The sequence below is a fragment of the Tetrahymena thermophila genome, assembly GCF_000189635.1.
Source record: "Tetrahymena thermophila SB210 genomic scaffold scf_8254470, whole genome shotgun sequence".
Classification (NCBI taxonomy): Eukaryota; Ciliophora; class Oligohymenophorea; order Hymenostomatida; family Tetrahymenidae; genus Tetrahymena; species Tetrahymena thermophila.
The window spans coordinates 210,201-228,807 of NW_002476246.1; the positions used below are offsets into that span (position 1 = coordinate 210,201).

Below are 18,607 nucleotides of genomic sequence, written 5' to 3' on the forward strand. Positions count from 1 at the left end.
AAGCATGTACAATTTAAATTAGGAAGATCCTTGTCTTTAAAGAGAGCTTATGGAGTATCTCTATAACTAAAATGTCCGCTAATAAAAGCTTGCATAGTTAAATTTTTAGCATTTATATCAAAGTTTCTCAAAAAAAGGTATTAAAAAAAGAAGTTTAACTCATTTTATTTATTAGAGATAAATAAATATATTAATTATTTCAACTCAGCTAAATCCAGCAAATAATGAATCAAAATAATATTAATTGACCAATAAGAAGCTTAAATAGGATGGCTTTTATGAATTAAATATGATTTAAACTTTAAAGAGAAGGATGTAAAATAGGAATTAGGTTTTTGCAAGCAAATAATACTAATTGCGCCATTTATATTATAATGAGAGATCTTAAAAAATAAAATAAAATATTATTATAAACACACTAATGCTATCGAATATGAAATAAATACTGCTTTTAGTTACAGATCAACCATTCTTTTTATTGCTTTATTTATAATTGAAGCTTTAATATAAAATATTTTGGTATAAATAGGCAAATTTTTTGTAGCATTTAGTTAATTTTATTCTAAGATCAAAATATACTAAAAATTTAGCTTATTTTACTAATTGTAAATAAATCAATACAAATTATAAAATATTAGTTTCTGAATACAATGAAGATGAGATTTACAATGATTAGAAATCTTTAGCAACTATCATGATGATTGAAAATAATTTGCCAATCATCAAAAAGGATTTAGAATAAATGGGTTATTAAAGTATAAGTTTAATATCTGCTGGAATCTAAAGTTTTGTAGTTAGGGCTTTGAATACCAGAAATTAATAAAGATGTGCAATTAAGTGTATTAGGACAAAATACAAACAGTTGAGTAGTTAAGAGATTGAAAATCAAATTTAGCAAGAAGTTGAATGCTTTAAATAATGCAGAAATTCTTCCAATGTTGTTAAACTAATTCACAGCTAGCAGTGTGAAGAATTCACTTACTTGGTCTTTTAAGAATGTTAAAGTAAATTAAAATTATTCACTTTTATTTAGTAAATCAAATTATTTTTATATTTTTTAGAAAGCTTACAGCATTTACTTGCAGATAATTAAAACAAGTTCAGTGAAATAGCAGTCGTTAAGTATTCGATGAATGTTGCATAGGGATTATATGATGCTTAAGTTAAAAATTGTTCTGTTTTAGATTTAAAGCCAGAAAATATTCTTATTGATCAATTTGGAAATGCTTTAATTAGTACTTTACTTACATAAACAAAATCTTCTCTAAAATAATTCATTTTGAAAAGGCAAATTCGTATTAGACGTTTAGAGCAGTCTTGAATCCAAAGTTATCGTATACATAAGAATTAATTAAGTCTTACAAAATTTTAATCAAATAATATCCAAAAGGTTGGGAATTCTCCATATAAAGCTCCAGAATCAGCAGAGTTGATTTAGATGCCCAGAGACATGAATGCATCAAAGGTATTATTAGTAGTAATCAATCTATTTTAAAATAATATTTTTTTTAACTCACTAAATAGAGAGAGTCATTTTCATTAGGTAAATAAAGTTATTTTAGAAGATAATAAATAAATAAATAAACAAACAAATAAACAATAATAATTTTAGGAATGCTAATCTACAGGATGCTAATTACTGGAGAAAATTAGTTTGAAGAAAAATTACAAAAAGTTTTTTCAGAAAAAAAAGTTATTTTAGAAAATGAACTTAATGAGTTTAGATTTAGATCTTTATTAGAAAGGTTAGTTTTGGATTTGACAAAGTTTGAACCAGAGGACAGAATATCAATCAAGGATGCTTTATGTATTTTAAAAGGTATTTTTTCATAATATTTAGAAATAGGTTTAGAAAGCACTCAGGTTTTTTCCGGAGACATCACAGAAGTTTAAGATCGTTTGAAAGAATCATTAGAGTTTACCTAAATTAGTGAAAGTCAATATTCACCTATCTTATTGTAAACTTAATGAAATAAACAATTAATATTTATCGTTTCTTTTAAATATAAACAGAAAACCTTTATAAGATGTATTGAATGAGAATAGTGATTGGTTGAATGCATCTTATGTCTTAAAAAACAGCAAATTATTTTAATAAACAGTTTAGCAAAGATATGATGAATATTTAAATGATATAAACGATCTTAAATAACAAATAGAGGTTTTAAATGAACAAATTCATAATCAGTAGAATGAAATAAATCACATGAAGTTTTTGTCAGATGTTCGAAACAAAAAATTAAATTTCTGTACATTCATTTAAGTTGAAGAAGAAAGTAATTTTTAAATGAATGAAGAGCCAAATAAAAAATGAATTATTTATTAAACTTTTATGTAAAATTTAAATTGTAATTGTTTGAAAATTAATAAATTAATTATTATTTAAAGATTGAAAATAAATAGTAAAAAATGTAAGCAAATTAGTAATTAATTAGAGCTGGCTAATTTAAGTATAAATTTAAATAGTTTGAGGAAGATTAAATAAGATAGTATGCATTAGAAAAAGCAAACACTTTCCTAGAAATATTAAAAACAAACTTCAAGGTAATTTTAATAATAGTCAAAAATATTATTAATTATTCTTATTTGTTTAAATAAATAAATAAATTAATAGTGGACAAGTTTCGTAAAAAATTTGGATTACTCTAATGATCAATCAATCAATCAATGAGTTAACTTAATTTCTTTATTAAAAATAAAAAACAGGAAAAATAGATAGTAAATTTAATTTTTTAATAAAATTGAATTAAATTTTTAAATTAAAATAAAATAACAGGATGTAAAAATTTAATTAGTTGAATAAATAAATTAGCACGATTATTAGAGAGAAATGATTTGATAAAATATTTATTTAATAAATGAAATTAAAAGGAAGTAAAATAAATTAAAAGTTTTCTAGAAATTAAATCACAACCTTATAATTTATTTAGAAAGTAAAAAATAGAAATTAATTAATTAATTTAGCTTATTAATAAAAAAATGATTTTTAATAATAAAAATAAATAGATGGTAAATTGATTGATTACAAATAGAAATTGCAAACACACTTTATACATTGATTATTTTTAATTAATCAAAATAGAATGTAAATAAAAGCTTAAATTATTATCTTCTAATTAATATTTTGCTGAATAACCAAATAGGAGGTAAGTTAATGAAAAATAAATGAAACAAATTTACATGATTTCAAAAACAATAAATAGAAAGTAAATAAAATTAAAGTTTTTCTTTAAAATAAATATTTAATCTATTTTCTTAATAGGGAGTAAATTATTTATTCAAGAAAATAAATATTAATTGAAACTTACTTTATGATAAATGAATATAAATAGGCTGTAAAAAACAAATTTCTATTGAAACTTTTCTGTTTGAACTTATTTATTTATTTATGAAATAGTTTGTAAAATTGAATACTATTGTGGTCTATTATTTATAAATTATTTAAATATCCAATAGTACGTAAGATTTTATTTTATTTAAAATTTTATTTAATTTTTCTTTAAATATAAAAGGCTGTAAATTTTTATCTCATCTCATGTTTAATTAGAAAATAAATATTCTAATGAATGAATAAATAAATAGGCTGTAAATTAAAGATATTTATGATAGATTTAAATAAAAATACTTCATAAAAAAGATAGTAAAATACAAAATTAATTTATCAGCATAAATAAATTAAATTAATTGTTATGTAAAATAAGGGGGTAAATAAATGAATTTTGATCAATAAAATCAATAATTATTATAAATATTTAGGACGTAATTAATTATTTATTTATTTAATATCAATTTTAATCAACTTATTTTTATTTAATAAAATACATTTAGGAGGTATAATAGAATATAACATTCTTTCATTCATCCATGAATGCATGATAAAAAAGATTCACTAAAATTTTATTTGATAATAGGAAATAACAGTAATACTTTTATCAGAATTACTAAATAAGCTAAAAAAAATATTTAATTAAAAAAAGTATGTAAGCTATTAAATATTTAATTTGGAAGATCATCCATCACCTCAGATATATTTATTTATTTATTAATGCTAACTATTAATTAACTAGACAGTAAAATCATAAAATAATTATTAACTAATTGATTTATTTATTGATTTAATTTTTTTTTCAATAAATAGTTCGTAATTTAGATCAATTTTAGGAAACAAAACAAAAATGAATAACTTATTTTAAATAACAGAGAGTATTTATTTTTTTATTTAATTTATTTCATAAAATTTATATTAAAATAACTTAAATAAAATTAATAGGGAGTAAGTTTTATTTTTGAAAGCCAGTCTAAATAAAAAATTTGATTATATATAACTAAAAGGAAGTAAAATTAGTTTTTTTTTCAAAAACTACATCATTTGATTTTAATTATTTTAATAAAGGGAGTAATTAATTTGTCTATCGATCTATCAACTAACCATTTCTTTTAATATTCGAATAATTAAAAAAAAGAAAGTAATTCATTCAACTTTTTAAAAATGTTTAACTTATTTTTATTATATTATTTAGTAAGTAAATTCTAGCTAACAAAATATGTTCGTTCACTTGCTAAACATTTTACGATTTAAAAGCCAGTAAAATTTTATTGTCAGTCTTAAAAGAATGAATCATCATTAAAATAATTTTTAATTTAAGATAGTAAAAATTTATTTGAGTAAGTAAAGTTTCTATAAAATAACAAATTTACTCTAAAAATAACAGGAAGTAATGAATTAATTAATTAATTATTCAGTTTGTTTAAATAAATTTATTGAATTAAATTTAATAGTTTAAGGTGAGAATTTATTTTAGAGAAAAGTCAAATAAATTAGTATTAACAAATAAATAAATATACTACAGCCAGTAAGAATAATCAGAATAAATCATCATCAATCAATTTTCAATTATTTTCAACCTAAAAAAACAGTAGACAGTAAGTTATTCATTTTATTTATTTCAATTTTTAAATGATTTTTATTATTATTGATTGCTATTGTCAAAAAAATTAAAATTATGTAATATAAATATTAGGACGTAAATATAATTAATTAGCTGATTGATTCTTTGTTTAAGTTCAAACTTAATTATTAATTAATTAGAGAGTAAATTTTATTAATTAGATCCAAATAAAAATATTTCTAATTTATTTTAGTATGTAAATAAAGTATTTTCAGACAAGATTTTGCTTTAAAAAAGGTCTTTATTTGAATAGGCAGTAAATTAATTTATTATTTTTATAAATATATTTTTAATATAAATATTAAAAAAATAGAATGTAAATTTAATAAAAGAAGAATGAATCGACAGAAATCTAATTATTTTAATAATTAAAGCAAGTAAATTAAAAGATTACTTTTTTTGAGTGATTAAGATTTAATTTTAAAAATAAAAAAGGAAGTAAATTGATCTTAATTATCTACTGATTTGAGTCTTTTTATATGATAAACTAATTAATTAACCAATATTAGGATTATTATACTTAAGTAATTTTATAGTAAATTAAATTATTTTACCTTATTAATTGATTGATTTAATGCTTTAGGCACAAAGACTCTATGATTTCTTGAATTAAATAAATCAAAAACTTTCTTAAATGGCTTATGAAAAAAAATTAGAGTAAGAAAGATTAGAGAAAGAGAGACTTGAATAGGAGAGAATTGAAAAACAAAGGTAGAAGGAGGAAGCAGAGAATCTTAAAAAACAGGAGGAAGAAAAAATTCAGCAGAAGCAAAAGAAAACTGAAGAAGAAGAAGAGAAAAGTAATAATAAAACAACTTAGACAGAATCTTCAATTGAAAATAATTACAATTGTAGTTGTCCTCAATAAAATAAAACTATTGCTAGCCAATCATAATAAACAAACTAAGAGGCAGCTGCATATATTTAGACTAACAATTAAACTCAAAAAACAAGAGGTTTAAATTTAGATTCGTAAAATCAATCTTCAGTCGATTATTTGAAGTAGCAATCATAAACTCAAAATTAATCATAAGTGCCTTCATAGAAAACTTCATAAAATATGTTTAACAATTAAAATCAATAAAAATAGAGTGCAGAGTCAAATCCTTTTACTAATTTAGCTCAATAAATGCAGAATACAAAGACTGATCTTTTTGGCAATAACTTAGAATCATATAAGAGCGTAAATATTTAGACTCAATAAGAATAACAGTAAATTAATTCAAGCTTAAATTTATTTGGTACCAAACTTCAACCAGGATAACAATAGAGCTCAACCACAACCACGAATATATTTGGTACTAAAACTGACTCAACCACGAATATATTTGGTACTAAAACTGACTCAACCATGAATATGTTTGGCACTAAAACCGAATCAAACATAAATATTTTTGGGACTAAAACTGAATAAGGATAACATCAACTATAGAACTCAAGCATAAATATATTTGGTACTTAAACTAATTAAGAAAAGCAATCGAATACAAAAATAAATATATTTGGTACTAAGACTGAATAGGAATAGAATTCAAACAATAATAACTTTATTGGTTAATATGAATAAAATAGTGTAAGCTAAATTTTATCATTTGCTAGCTAGGAAAATCTTAAGTAAAATTTTGGCGATATGGCAAAAGCCAATGGTAGCGATACAATAAATAATAGTATTTCTTAGAAAAACAGTTCAGGATAGAGGGATTTTATTAGAAATCATCTAGTTTCATCTTTTGAAAACAATGGCACTTTCCTAAATATGAAAGATTTACAAGATGATTTTTGATTTTCATTTAATTTAAATAAAAAATTAATCTAATATTAATAAATAAATAAACAAAGTTCGTTTAATTGATAATAATAATCAACAATAAATAATTGAAATGAGGAAAAAGTTTTTATATAAGTTAGCATATCCGTTCTAAATAATAAGCTAGCAGCTTTGATTGTTATTTGAATAAAATTTATTATGTAGTTTTTTGTTTTTTGTTATTGTATTTAAATTTAAATTAAATTCTTTTAAAAATTATCATTTCAATAAATTTGTTTTGTTATCAAATCATTTTCATTGATAAATTTTAACGCACAAAATAAAATTATTTAGCCATTTTTAATTAGTTAATTAATTAATTAAATTTAAGGATAATATATAAAATGTAAATAAACAAAATTAATAAGTTTTTCATTTTAAAAACTATTTTTTTATTATTATGTTATATTTTACATGCTTTCACTCAATTAAACTTAACGCTCAGTTTAGTGCTTTTAGACCTTAATTTAACTTATGATTTTAATAAGGATTTCTGTGATCCCAAGGAAAGAAGTCGGAACTAACTTTAGCTAAGTGATGAAGAATTTTTTGGTTTAGGCTCTTTTTAGATAATTTTTTTAATTGAGTTTTTAACTTTCTTCCATAAATAATTGATTCTAGTAGAATTGTTGCCTTTGTATTGGGGAAGAAATATTTATTTTGGAAATATTTTGGATAAAAATAGATAAATTCTTTAATTGAAATTGATCGACTTTTAATTTATAGAAATGGGCCTTGCATTGATCAAGAGAATAAAGAGCATTATGTAAGAAACATTTATTGAAAAGAAAATGATCTACAAAATTGATTAAAGTTGATTATTCTGATTCTAATAAGACGCAGATATGATGAGTATGCTAAAAATTAGGAGTTTAGTTGAAATTTTATCAAGGTAGTTAAATTGACTTAACAAAAATGGCTTTACTTTTGATTAAACTTTAAGATAAAAGTATACAAAGATTAAAAGCAATTAAGTCTTTAAGTATGTAGAAATATTCAACACGTTTAAAATGATAACAAGTAGAGCTCTAAACTAATTTCTTGCTATATCCCAGTAAAAACATTCAGGTTTGTAATCCTATTTTAAAAAAGCTTATTAATAAATATATTTTAAAATTTTAATGTTTTGTAAATACTTGATAGAGGTACCCAAATTGATTCAAGGTGTTTAAATTTTTTAAATTTCTTTTACTTTTCATTAGAATATACAAAAAGATAAAAGGAATGATTAAAAACCAAAGAAATAGAAGAGGAACAACTATTTTTTATAGCAAATTTAAATGTTCTGAGGTGTAGCATACGTGATTGAGTTCTAATTAAATGTAATACTAACCAGAAATAAATGTGCAAGAAGCTGACTGAGTTAAGATTTTAATCATTGAGGAACTATAAAAGAGATAAACTAGTGTCAGGGAAGATGTTGTTATAGAAAATTTTTCAAAGGAAAATATGCTGTATATCAAGTTAAATATTTGCACAGCAAAGTAAATAAAAATTACTTGGATGTTAGCCCAAATAACTCTGAAACCGTACAGAGGTAAATAGCTTATAAAATAGCTGTAAGCACAGTCTAAATTGTAGATTGTGAATTGAAGTGGATCTCCTCCACTTAATTAAAAGATAGACAAATAATCGATTGTAGGTATTCCAAAACTATTAAGCAGGGATAAAAATTAAAAATAATTTATTAATATTTTTATATAAGTCGCCATAGGTTTTATTTCTGTGTCGTGGAGAATAAAAAAACCTAATTTTCTTAGGTAATACCAGCTCATTTGTCTTTGTAAAAATGTGTGTTGCCTTTAGACTTAAAATAGAAGGTAAGTCACAATAAATAAGAACAAGATAGCAAGAATTCCAACAGAAAAAGATAAGAATTCATTGGAGCAAACTTAGCAAGTGCTTCCATCATAACTTCGTCCATAACGTTATCCCCAAATTTACCCATTTAAATCGCAAGTTTCACAAAGAACTCCAAAATGACCTCTTGCACATCCATTTATATTATCAAAGTCTTCTGGTTTGCAATATTATGAATTTTTACATTAGACTAAAATGTCAGAGTCTTCATTCGTTCTCCAATAACCATTTTGTAATTTTATAACATTTGAATGGCAGTCTAACGACCCTTGTGGGCATTTCTAGCATTGTGAATTCGGCTTTAAGTGTGGATCTTCCAATGAATAAAAGCCTTTTTTGAATTTATGGAATAAAAAAAAATGACTGTCTAAAAATAAATAAATAAAAAAAAATGCACTTATACCTCTTTAACATTTGTAACACAGTTAGAATTTATTGAAATTTTAAATTATCTCGCCCTTTAAGCATTGTCTAAATTAAAGATTAAGTTAAATTTAATGTAATTCATTATTAAAGCTTAAAGAATTCGAGTCTAGGGTAGGTAATTTAGAAATGCTTTTAATCTTTATTGACGAGCTGTTAGCTGGCTGATAAGAATATGACACATTGAAGACAAACCCAAACCTTTCAAAATCATATTTTTGCACCAAATCTCCTTGCAAACCAACTTCTGAGCTTTCTATTGATAGTAAATAATTTTAATACTCCTCTTATATTCTAGGATTAATATGATTGACTTCATTTTATTAGTAAAATCTTATTTCTTTCATTTCTTCATCAATCAATCTAACAATTATTGGAGTTGTAGTATTTCCACTTTATACATTTTAAATCAGAGGGATATCACTTCTATTATCGTCTTAGAAAGAACTTTTTACATCCAGATAAATCGGATAAGAGCCTATATTTTATCCATATAGTTTAGCTTGGTTCTGGTAAAATTTATTAGAATTTAGCTTTAAGAGTCTTTGTTAGTAGTTTTGCATAGAAAAAACTTTAGGCTGTTTATTCACATATCTAGTTCCTCCTCCTATAAGAGCTGTATTTTAAGTTAAGGTGTTGTTTTCCATTTCTAAGATATCGCAATTATCTAAAAAGAAGGCACCTCCAGAACCTTCATTTGCTACATTTTTAGTGAAATTATTATTGTTGAATTGATCAATTACACTGTTCAAGCAGTATAGCGCTCCTCCATAACCAGTTTGAGAGGAGTTCTCAATAAAGTTACAACCATTTATAGAAGCAGAAGTGACATCGCTAATCATAATTGATCCTGCATCTAGGTAGGATTTACTGCTCTGGAAGTTGTTATTTAAAAGTTCAAGTTAATTTATTTAAATAAACTTAAATACCGTACAGCTGCTTTCAGTTTGCATGCCATAAAAAAATGAATTTTGTATCAAAACAAAATTAGATTGTAGAATTTATGCAAAGTTATTTGATTTAAGGTGGATATTTTTAACGAAAAATTGATTAATTACAAGCTATTTGTCAACTTAAATATAAATAAGACTAGAATCTAGTTTGGTTTGTTAGCTAGATATGCTCTCAAATTAGCATTAAGTTAGATTTAATTACATTGCTTTTATAGCTAATAGTTGCTAATTGATTTAAACGCTTTAGTGGATGTACTAAAAAATATTTATAACCTAATTTTAAATAACATTTCCTTCTTCATTCTAATAGCTGTTTAAGCTTATAAATCCTACTTAATTAGATTCGATGATGCGGATTTTAGAAATTAAAGCATTTTTAATTCCTTAACACTCCAATAAAAAGAAATCATAGTTATTTGTAGTCTAAGTGTGACTAATTTCAAATTTGCTAACATTAAATTAGCTCAGGCTTAAATTTTTGTTAATATTTACAAAATTGAGCAAAGGCTGAGAAAATTGTGAAGATATTGAATTGCTATAAAATTACATTTAATCCAGTGTAATGATAGAGATATCTGCTGCATTTAACAGAATTCCAAAGTACAGTTAAGTTATATTGAATTCCCAGAAATTATCAGTGAATTAGCCTTTTTAAATTTCTACTTAACTGATTTAATTCATTTGAACTATTTACTAATTTTTAAATTTGTTTCCAATTAATATAATTTAGTTAAGTGACAAATAGCTAACTTGTTAAAAGCTTAATATTTTATTCACATTAGAACTTGTTAAAGGATTTGTAAATGAACTATTTGAAATTTAAAACAAATTTATAGTGACATTTGTAACATTCAAAAACTCTAAAATGATTTTGTTGTTATTGAATTAACTTTGAGATATTGTGATATTTAATATATTAACGATCTACAAATTGTTGAATCTAATAACTGAACTAGTATTTTATGTAGTCGATGTAGCATTTTCTTGATTAATAAGAAGATTTTTTATGTAAACCACCTCCAAATTTTAGAATATAATTTGTTTATTATCCAAATCAGAAAGCTAAATGTCAATTAAATTCAATATTTTTAACTTCTAAAACCAAAAACTATCAAAAAAGTATTGCTAACTTTTTAATTATAAAAGTGACAAACAAAATTTAGATAGCTAAAGCAGCACAGCAAATTAACCACTCTAATCTTGGTCCTTCAAATATATTTTATTAAAACCAGATGATTCTATTAATAATGAGTTATTTTTGGCAATAGCAATTGAACTATTGTAAGGAAAAATCAAATTTGCTACTTAGTTTGGCTAAACATCTAATTGAACGTTTATGTTTTAAATGTATAATCCCTTTTTACTAATTAAATTTAGATATTGGTTTTATTGTTGTTATATTAAATTTTAGCTTTAGCTTGCTTGTATTTCCAATGAAGCTGAGCAGTATTTTTGTTGTTTTTTTAATAGATAAATGTCAGTGCTATAACTCAAAACACCTTTCTGAGTTACTAAGTTTAAATCTATTCTAATTACTTATGAATTTATTTAAGTGATATTTTATGATAGAATCGTATAATTAGAAACTTAAAGATAATCTTATTGATATGCTTGTTAGAATGGTGAGACATTGTAGAAGCTTATTTGCTTATCAAAGTAAAGGATGAATATTTAACCTTAATCAGAGTATTTAATATTGGTTAATGATAGCGAATTATCAAAGTCTCTTATTGAAGAAAGTAATTAGAGATCATTCCTTAAGTAAATATTCACAGAGTTAAAAGAAAATATGTAAACAAATTCCTCTTAAATGATAATATTTATGCCTGGAGATGCTAAATTCTATTAAATAATTTGCAAATCCATATTATAAACGCTAGTGCCAAATATTCTGTCAACTTGAAAAATTCTAGAATACTATGAATCATAATAGATCTTTGATTATTTGCTAAAAGATTTTAGAATTTATTTTTATTTACCTTTCTCTATATCAAATATCTAAAGTTAATTGTTTGTAAGAATCAGTAAATTTTAGGTGTTTTCTATTCTTAGTATTTATAAAATGAATTCATTTTAGTTAAGAATGATAAAATTTTTAACTATCTCAACTTAGGCTGAAGATGGAGATACTTAAATGTTTATCCTGTTCCACTGGTTTGGATATTTTATAGAGCTGTATACCAAATAATTATCATCGACGTTTAAAAAATTTCCAATACCATTTTCAACTTCAAAAAGAATAACAAGCTCTGGATTTTATTAATCCTTTTTTAAAGAGTAAAATGATTATTTTTGAGTAACAAACAGCAACTAAGAGCTTGAATCACTTATGAAAGTAATTATTTAGGAGTCTAAGTACTCAAAGTATAATCTAGACAATTAGTTTTGCGTGATCTCAAAGATGAAAAATTAATTGTATGTAATCAAATAGAATTATGATTTTGCCTAATTATAAAAATTATAATAGAAATATCCAACATTCATATTATTAAAGTTTAAAACATCTCTGACCTTACCGCCTACAATATTTTTGATAGTTGAGTAGCTGTTTTCAAATAAAATGTATTAGTCCTAGTTGACAGCTAATATACTAGGAGACAAAGTTTAAGGAAAATTAGAATAGGAATTAGATCCAAAAACTTAGTAGTCGAAGACAGAAAGCCTTTACATATCAGAAACATACACCAAATTTTTTTAATAACTAATGTAAACACTTTTCACAAAATTTTTGAATTAGTATTTTAATAGATAGATGTCATTATCATAGTCAAATATGTAAAATAAATCATAAGTGCTTACTAGTAGCTTTCTTTTTGCAGAGTCCCAAATCAAAGCTTTTACATATGCATTGCTATCATTTACATAAACTTATAACTAAAATAATAAAAAAATTTATTTAATTTTATGAAATAAATAGATTCCTTCCTTCCTTCTTTCTACCCACCTTGTTATTCTATTTATTTTTTTAGTTGAAGACTTTAAAATTCTTAGGGATGGAGGGAGGGCAGGGTATAATAAATAATTGAATAAAAATTTAAATAAATTTAATATTGATTTAAATTCAGAAAAGAAGTTAGTTAGCTTTATAAAAAAATTACTTAGTATGTTTTTAGTATTTAATTGGTTAAATACGAAACAATCTCTACTTAATTTTTAGTATCTATGAATATGACTATGCCTAAATTTTCATCAACAGCAAATTAGGCTTGGTTATTAAATACATATTGCAGGTTGATTAACTTTTAAGGATTCTAAGTTGAGATGTCATAAATAGTAAATTAGTTGCTATATGAAGTTAGTATCATAACTGATTTCAGATCTTAAAAGAAGTAGAACTTTATTTTTAAAATTTTTAGTTTTTCATTAATATTATTATTTATTTATTTATCTTACTTTATAGAGTTCTTCTAGTGTTTATTGAATAAACGGAGGAAATTTAGAGGCTTATAACTAAAAGGTATTCAAATCAAGAATAAAGAATTTCTGTGAAATATATTCAGCAACTATCATTTAATCCACATTGTTAGCAAAATAAATTGAATATGGTTTGATGCTGCTCAAAGAAAAGTTTGCTTTGTAAGCTTATTCAGTTAAAGAGTAAATTCTTATCTAATTTTTGCTATAAAATATAGCGAACATCTTTGATTTTTAAATAATAGTTCCATAAGGCTAAGTTTTTTCTATAGTTATGTTATTAGCTAAGCATGTCTTTGAAATGTTCTATACATTTTTTTTTGTAATATTCTAAATAAAATACATTTAAATAAATAAATTAAATTACTTTAAGATCAAAAAAGCAATCAACATTATCATCAAATGTAACCAAATATCCAATATCTATATCATAAGCAACATTCTTCAAATAATTCACCTTCTAACTATAAGACATCAGCTTTTTTTTCAAAATAAATTTAAAAAATTTAATTTAATCAATACTGATAAAAATAAATTTAAATTTCAATTTACAATTTCGAAAGAAGACAATTGAATAAAAATAATGTCAAATCCATTTATAATCACAAAGTACTTTTTCGGTGGATAGTAAAAAGCAGCATTATCAAATTTCAAATAAAATGAATAACTTTCGTAACTTATCTAACTTTCAGTTTATTGAATTAAAAATGTATAATTTATCACTTTAATAACAGTATTATACTAAACCACATTTATTATTGTATCATAAAGATTAAATTATAAATCTAATTCCTATAAATTCAATACTCTGAAAGTCAAGCTATCGTCAGATTATACATAATTATATGAATAAATATCATCATAATTTACTAGTTCCTGCATTTGGTAATTAGAATTTGTACGAGCAATCTGAATATCATTATAATCTAAAAATGACAATTTAGGTTGCTTAGAAACCTATTAAGTTAAATAAATATTTAATAAAATAACATTTGATTTATTTAAAAAACATATTAATTAGTTTTTGTTGAATGAAAAATATTTTATTTATCTTTCTAAAAATAAAGTTTAAATTATTTTGTATGTTTGTTTGCTTGTTTGTTTATTTGTTTAGTTTACAAATTAGATTAGATAGATAAATTAATTAATTTAACTTAATTGACTAGCTTAAGGTGAGAAATGAATTTTAATATGAAGAATAAATAAATATATATATTTTTTTTACATTTTGAAGTTCAATTTTGTCATCATCTAAATTGATTTAAACTACTATTTATGTATTTATGAAGATAATTTGATTTTGATTGTGTAAGCGAGAAATAAGATTCTAGCCATATTGAGAGTTATTTAATACTCTTAAAATATTTCTGTCCCCATCATAACATACTAATATGTATGTATTTGTCGCTATTGCCACTATATTTCCGAATGTCTTGTATGCTATCAAGTAAATGCCTGTTTGGAAAGTCTTAAAATAGTGATTAATTTATTTATTTATTTGTTGAAATATTTAAAAAATTAATTACTTGCAAAAGAGAGTTATTATCAAATGAAACTATTTTTGCTAGGGAATAAGGCTAAGCTATGTATATTTTAAATTTGTTGTTGTTAGAAATATATAAAGACTAGATTTACAAATCCTAGCTAACTACACTTAGTTTGAATTAAGGACTAAGAGATAAGAGCATAGTTCCTTTCAAAAAATCAGAATAAAATATTCCATCCTGATTTAGATTGAAAAAGCCTAATTATTTTGAACCCATATTGTAAAATTATTTTGTTTTAATTAAAGGAATTGCCTAATTTTTTATTTTCAAAATTTTTTAAAACAAAACTTCTTAAGCATATTGAAAATAAAATAAATTATTTTACATTTTTATACGCATTAAAAACGTATATGATGTTGCTATACAAATCGACTAGATAAAAGCAAATTATGTCACCTGTTTTTTGAGAGACTTATACATCACTTAACAACATTCTTATTGAAAATTTATAAATGTATTTTTTCAATTCTGAGTTATATTAAAGTATATGCAACTATCTTGTTTCAGTGAAGAGCGACTCTCCATAGAAATTATATATGTAAACAATAAGTGTTTTAGTACTCTTTATATAAAATGGTCTACTAAAAAAGTTTATATTATCTGCATGTATATTTATTTCCTAAAAGGTATTTTCAAGTAAAATTTTGTTTGTGTATAAATCCATCTCTTGGATTACTAGCACTCCATTTATCATACCTGTTACTATTATTTTTTCTTCCTCTTGTACTGATATTAAGTTATATAATTTTCTTCCTTAAACTAAGTTTTAATCTGTATAATTAAAATTATTCCAAAAGTAAAATGATTTCGTAATCTAATGTGTATTAAAATCATATTGATAGGCCATTCCATTGCCCTTTAGCTCAGTAATTTAATTACTGGTAGCTGAGTCAAAAAAATCAACAAAACTGTTTTAAAATAATTTTTATTATATGAAAAAATTCATTTTTTCGGAAGAGTAAAAGGTAGTTTTTTCATTTTATAATGACTATGAAGATGATAAATCTTGAACCATATAGTCTTATCCAAATATACTAAGAAGATAGCTAGCTTTCTCTTAATTTATCACTCCAAAATATGTTTCTTAGCATGGCACTTGATTCCTTAACTAAAAATTTGTCCTCAGTTTTAAGTTCATATTTATAACTTCATAAATATACACGTTTTAATTAGATACAAAGAATAAATTATTTTATTATTATATTAAGCAATCAACACTTTAAAACCCTTTTGGAATCAATTAAGAAACATCTTATATTTCAAAAAGTCCTTTCACTTAAAACATTTATAATGGATTATTGCTTGAGTCCAAAACTAACACAAACTATTATTTTATTTTTAAATAAACAACATTTCAAACAAACTGAAAATAATTTAAATTTATTTATTTATTAAAAAAACTATTTTAATGTATTTATATATTAAATCTCTCAAAAATCTTATCCCCTCAAAAGAAAGAAAGAAAGAATTAACTAAAAAGTTAATTTATAAAGAATAAAAAAATCAAAAAACAAACATATTAATTCCTCTAAAATACTAATTAATTATTCGATTATTAAGTTCTGAACAGTTTGAAATTAAATTTACATCTAAAATTTTAAAGTCTAGATAGATAATAAGGGAGGGATTGGATTTAACATTTTAGATTTTAAATTCTTTCAAATTTTATAAAAGTTAAAAATATGGTTAAATTAAAAATTTGGTATTGTGTCGATCCATCCCTAATAATTAATTATTCATTCATTCATTCATAAATGTTTAATTTTTATAAAATTATTTTATTTTTAATTAATCAAACTTAATCTAATTTTTTTTATATTAAGATGTGAATGATGGATGATCATTTATTTATTTGAATTTATTTTTTTGGCTATAAATTTATTAAATGGGATATAAGTATGAGAAATGATAATATTAAAGAACTTTCTAATTTTCATTAATTTAAAATAATAAAAAAATTTACTTAAGAGACTAGAATAAGCTATATCTAAGCAGTGTATGTTTATTTTAGTAAAAGCACAGGAGTCGATGAAAAATTAATTTCATAGAAATTAATGGATTAAACTGAGTAAAAAGCCCATATTTAATTTGCTATGTAAAAGAAATTTAGAGGAATTGACTGATCATATTAAAATAATTGGTTTTTTTAATAATTAGAATCATAATAATAAACTTCATTATTTTGTGTTATTGATAGAATATATTGATCTCCCTTCATTAAATAATCTGTCACAATAGCTATATTGATTAAAATATCAGAATTTTAATCAATTAATTAAGTCTAAGAAGTCTAAAAATTGTATTAAAAAACTATATTTTGAGCAGATATGCCAATAAAAGTGAAATCTAGTTATCCCCATACATTTCCAATCTATTAATTTAACAGTTACTTGGTTTTTATAATACTTCCCGAATATGTGTCAAAAACTATCACTAAAAGTGAGTTTAGCAAACAAGAAACTTACTAGTTTAAGCTGTCTTAATTACTAATTACCATACATTATACAATCTTTATTTAAAATGAAAAGAAATTTTTTTTGCATTATTTTTTAATAATTTACATTTAGAAGATTATCTATATTATAAAAGTTGAGGACTTCTAGTTCAGGAATAGATTTTATAATTACTTTCCCATATTCATCTATTACAATTAGCTTATTTCTTTCTTTTTTTTTTTAAATTTAAGTATGAAATTATTTCATTTTCTGTAATTAATTTTAACAATAAGTAAGTAAGTAAATAAATAAATTAGCTTTAGAATAAATATTCATTTTAATCAAGTAATTTATCAAATATATGTAATGCATATTGAAAAATTATTTTCAAAATTAAATTTAATCAAATGGTTATTTGTTTATTTATTTATGTGTTAGAAATAATTTAAAATAAATTAGATTCTAGTATATTAATTTACCTTTTTCAATAGTAGTATCAAAGTAAACAATAGCTCCAGTATCTTAAGTAATAGGATTAAATGTTAATTTTGGGCAATTTTGAAGCTATGTACATGTCTTAGAAGATTAATCAAAAGAATAATCTTTAGCTATTTAATAGCAATTGTCAATGCACTAACCATTATAATAATATTGTCCTTATTAGCATTATGATCTACATTACTAAATTTTATAATTGAATAATTAATTATTGATTAGTTTAAATGCCTACCAACCATTAAATAAATATATTTTGCTAAATCTAAAAACTTACATTTGTAAATTAGTTTATTAAAAACCCTTAATCGCATTCAAAGCATTGTGTTTGTGAACAGCTGCTACAGTACTAACTAGCACATGGCTAGCAGCTATTTGTTATTAGTTCTAAATATGTTCTACTTCCACACTTTTGTGTGCATTTCTGACTATTTTAATCAAATAAAAATGGAAATCTGCATCCCAAGCATTGGAAATGTTATGAATTTGAGCAATTTTGGCACTCTTACTACTAGCAATCTGCAGAATTTGCCTATACAGCAAGAAAAAATACACTTAATATATAAAATAGTTGAATTTGCAGCAATTTTATAATCATTTATGTTACTCTGATAATAATTTATACTTATTAGTAGATTGTAAAAAAATTATAATAAATAAATAGAACTAACCAACACTAACTAAATAAAAGCGCAAATGAATGCATTTTTTATTATCCTTTAAA

The 18,607-nt window shown here is 22.7% G+C and overlaps 3 protein-coding genes across 3 annotated transcripts; 2 read left to right on the forward strand and 1 right to left on the reverse strand. All coding sequences in view use genetic code 6, as the record gives it.

The window, feature by feature from the left end:
* Positions 1-4: 4 nt before the first annotated feature.
* On the forward strand, positions 5-2,671 carry TTHERM_00630170 (kinase domain protein; the record flags this gene model as incomplete). Its single annotated transcript, XM_001022747.3, has 11 exons — positions 5-137; positions 639-1,004; positions 1,062-1,235; positions 1,288-1,334; positions 1,391-1,465; positions 1,525-1,543; positions 1,613-1,958; positions 2,014-2,276; positions 2,404-2,411; positions 2,467-2,544; positions 2,615-2,671. The coding sequence occupies 11 exons, from the start codon at positions 5-7 to the stop codon at positions 2,669-2,671; spliced, it is 1,566 nt and encodes a 521-aa protein (XP_001022747.3).
* Positions 2,672-5,523: 2,852 nt separating this feature from the next.
* TTHERM_00630160 (hypothetical protein) lies at positions 5,524-6,732 on the forward strand (the record flags this gene model as incomplete). Its single annotated transcript, XM_001022746.1, has 1 exon — positions 5,524-6,732. One exon carries the CDS (start codon positions 5,524-5,526, stop codon positions 6,730-6,732), a length of 1,209 nt encoding a protein of 402 aa, XP_001022746.1.
* Positions 6,733-7,158: 426 nt separating this feature from the next.
* On the reverse strand, positions 7,159-18,495 carry TTHERM_00630150 (transmembrane protein, putative). Its single transcript, XM_001022745.2, has 14 exons — positions 18,161-18,495; positions 17,868-18,069; positions 17,515-17,618; positions 16,917-17,462; positions 15,279-16,277; positions 14,933-15,205; positions 14,632-14,874; positions 13,959-14,363; positions 13,774-13,884; positions 13,386-13,712; positions 13,091-13,327; positions 9,020-12,866; positions 7,893-8,947; positions 7,159-7,834 (listed from the first exon to the last, which is right to left on the reverse strand). The coding sequence occupies exons 1-14, from the start codon at positions 18,479-18,481 to the stop codon at positions 7,181-7,183; spliced, it is 9,324 nt and encodes a 3,107-aa protein (XP_001022745.2). The 5' UTR covers positions 18,482-18,495; the 3' UTR covers positions 7,159-7,180.
* Between the last annotated feature and the right edge of the window lie 112 nt (positions 18,496-18,607).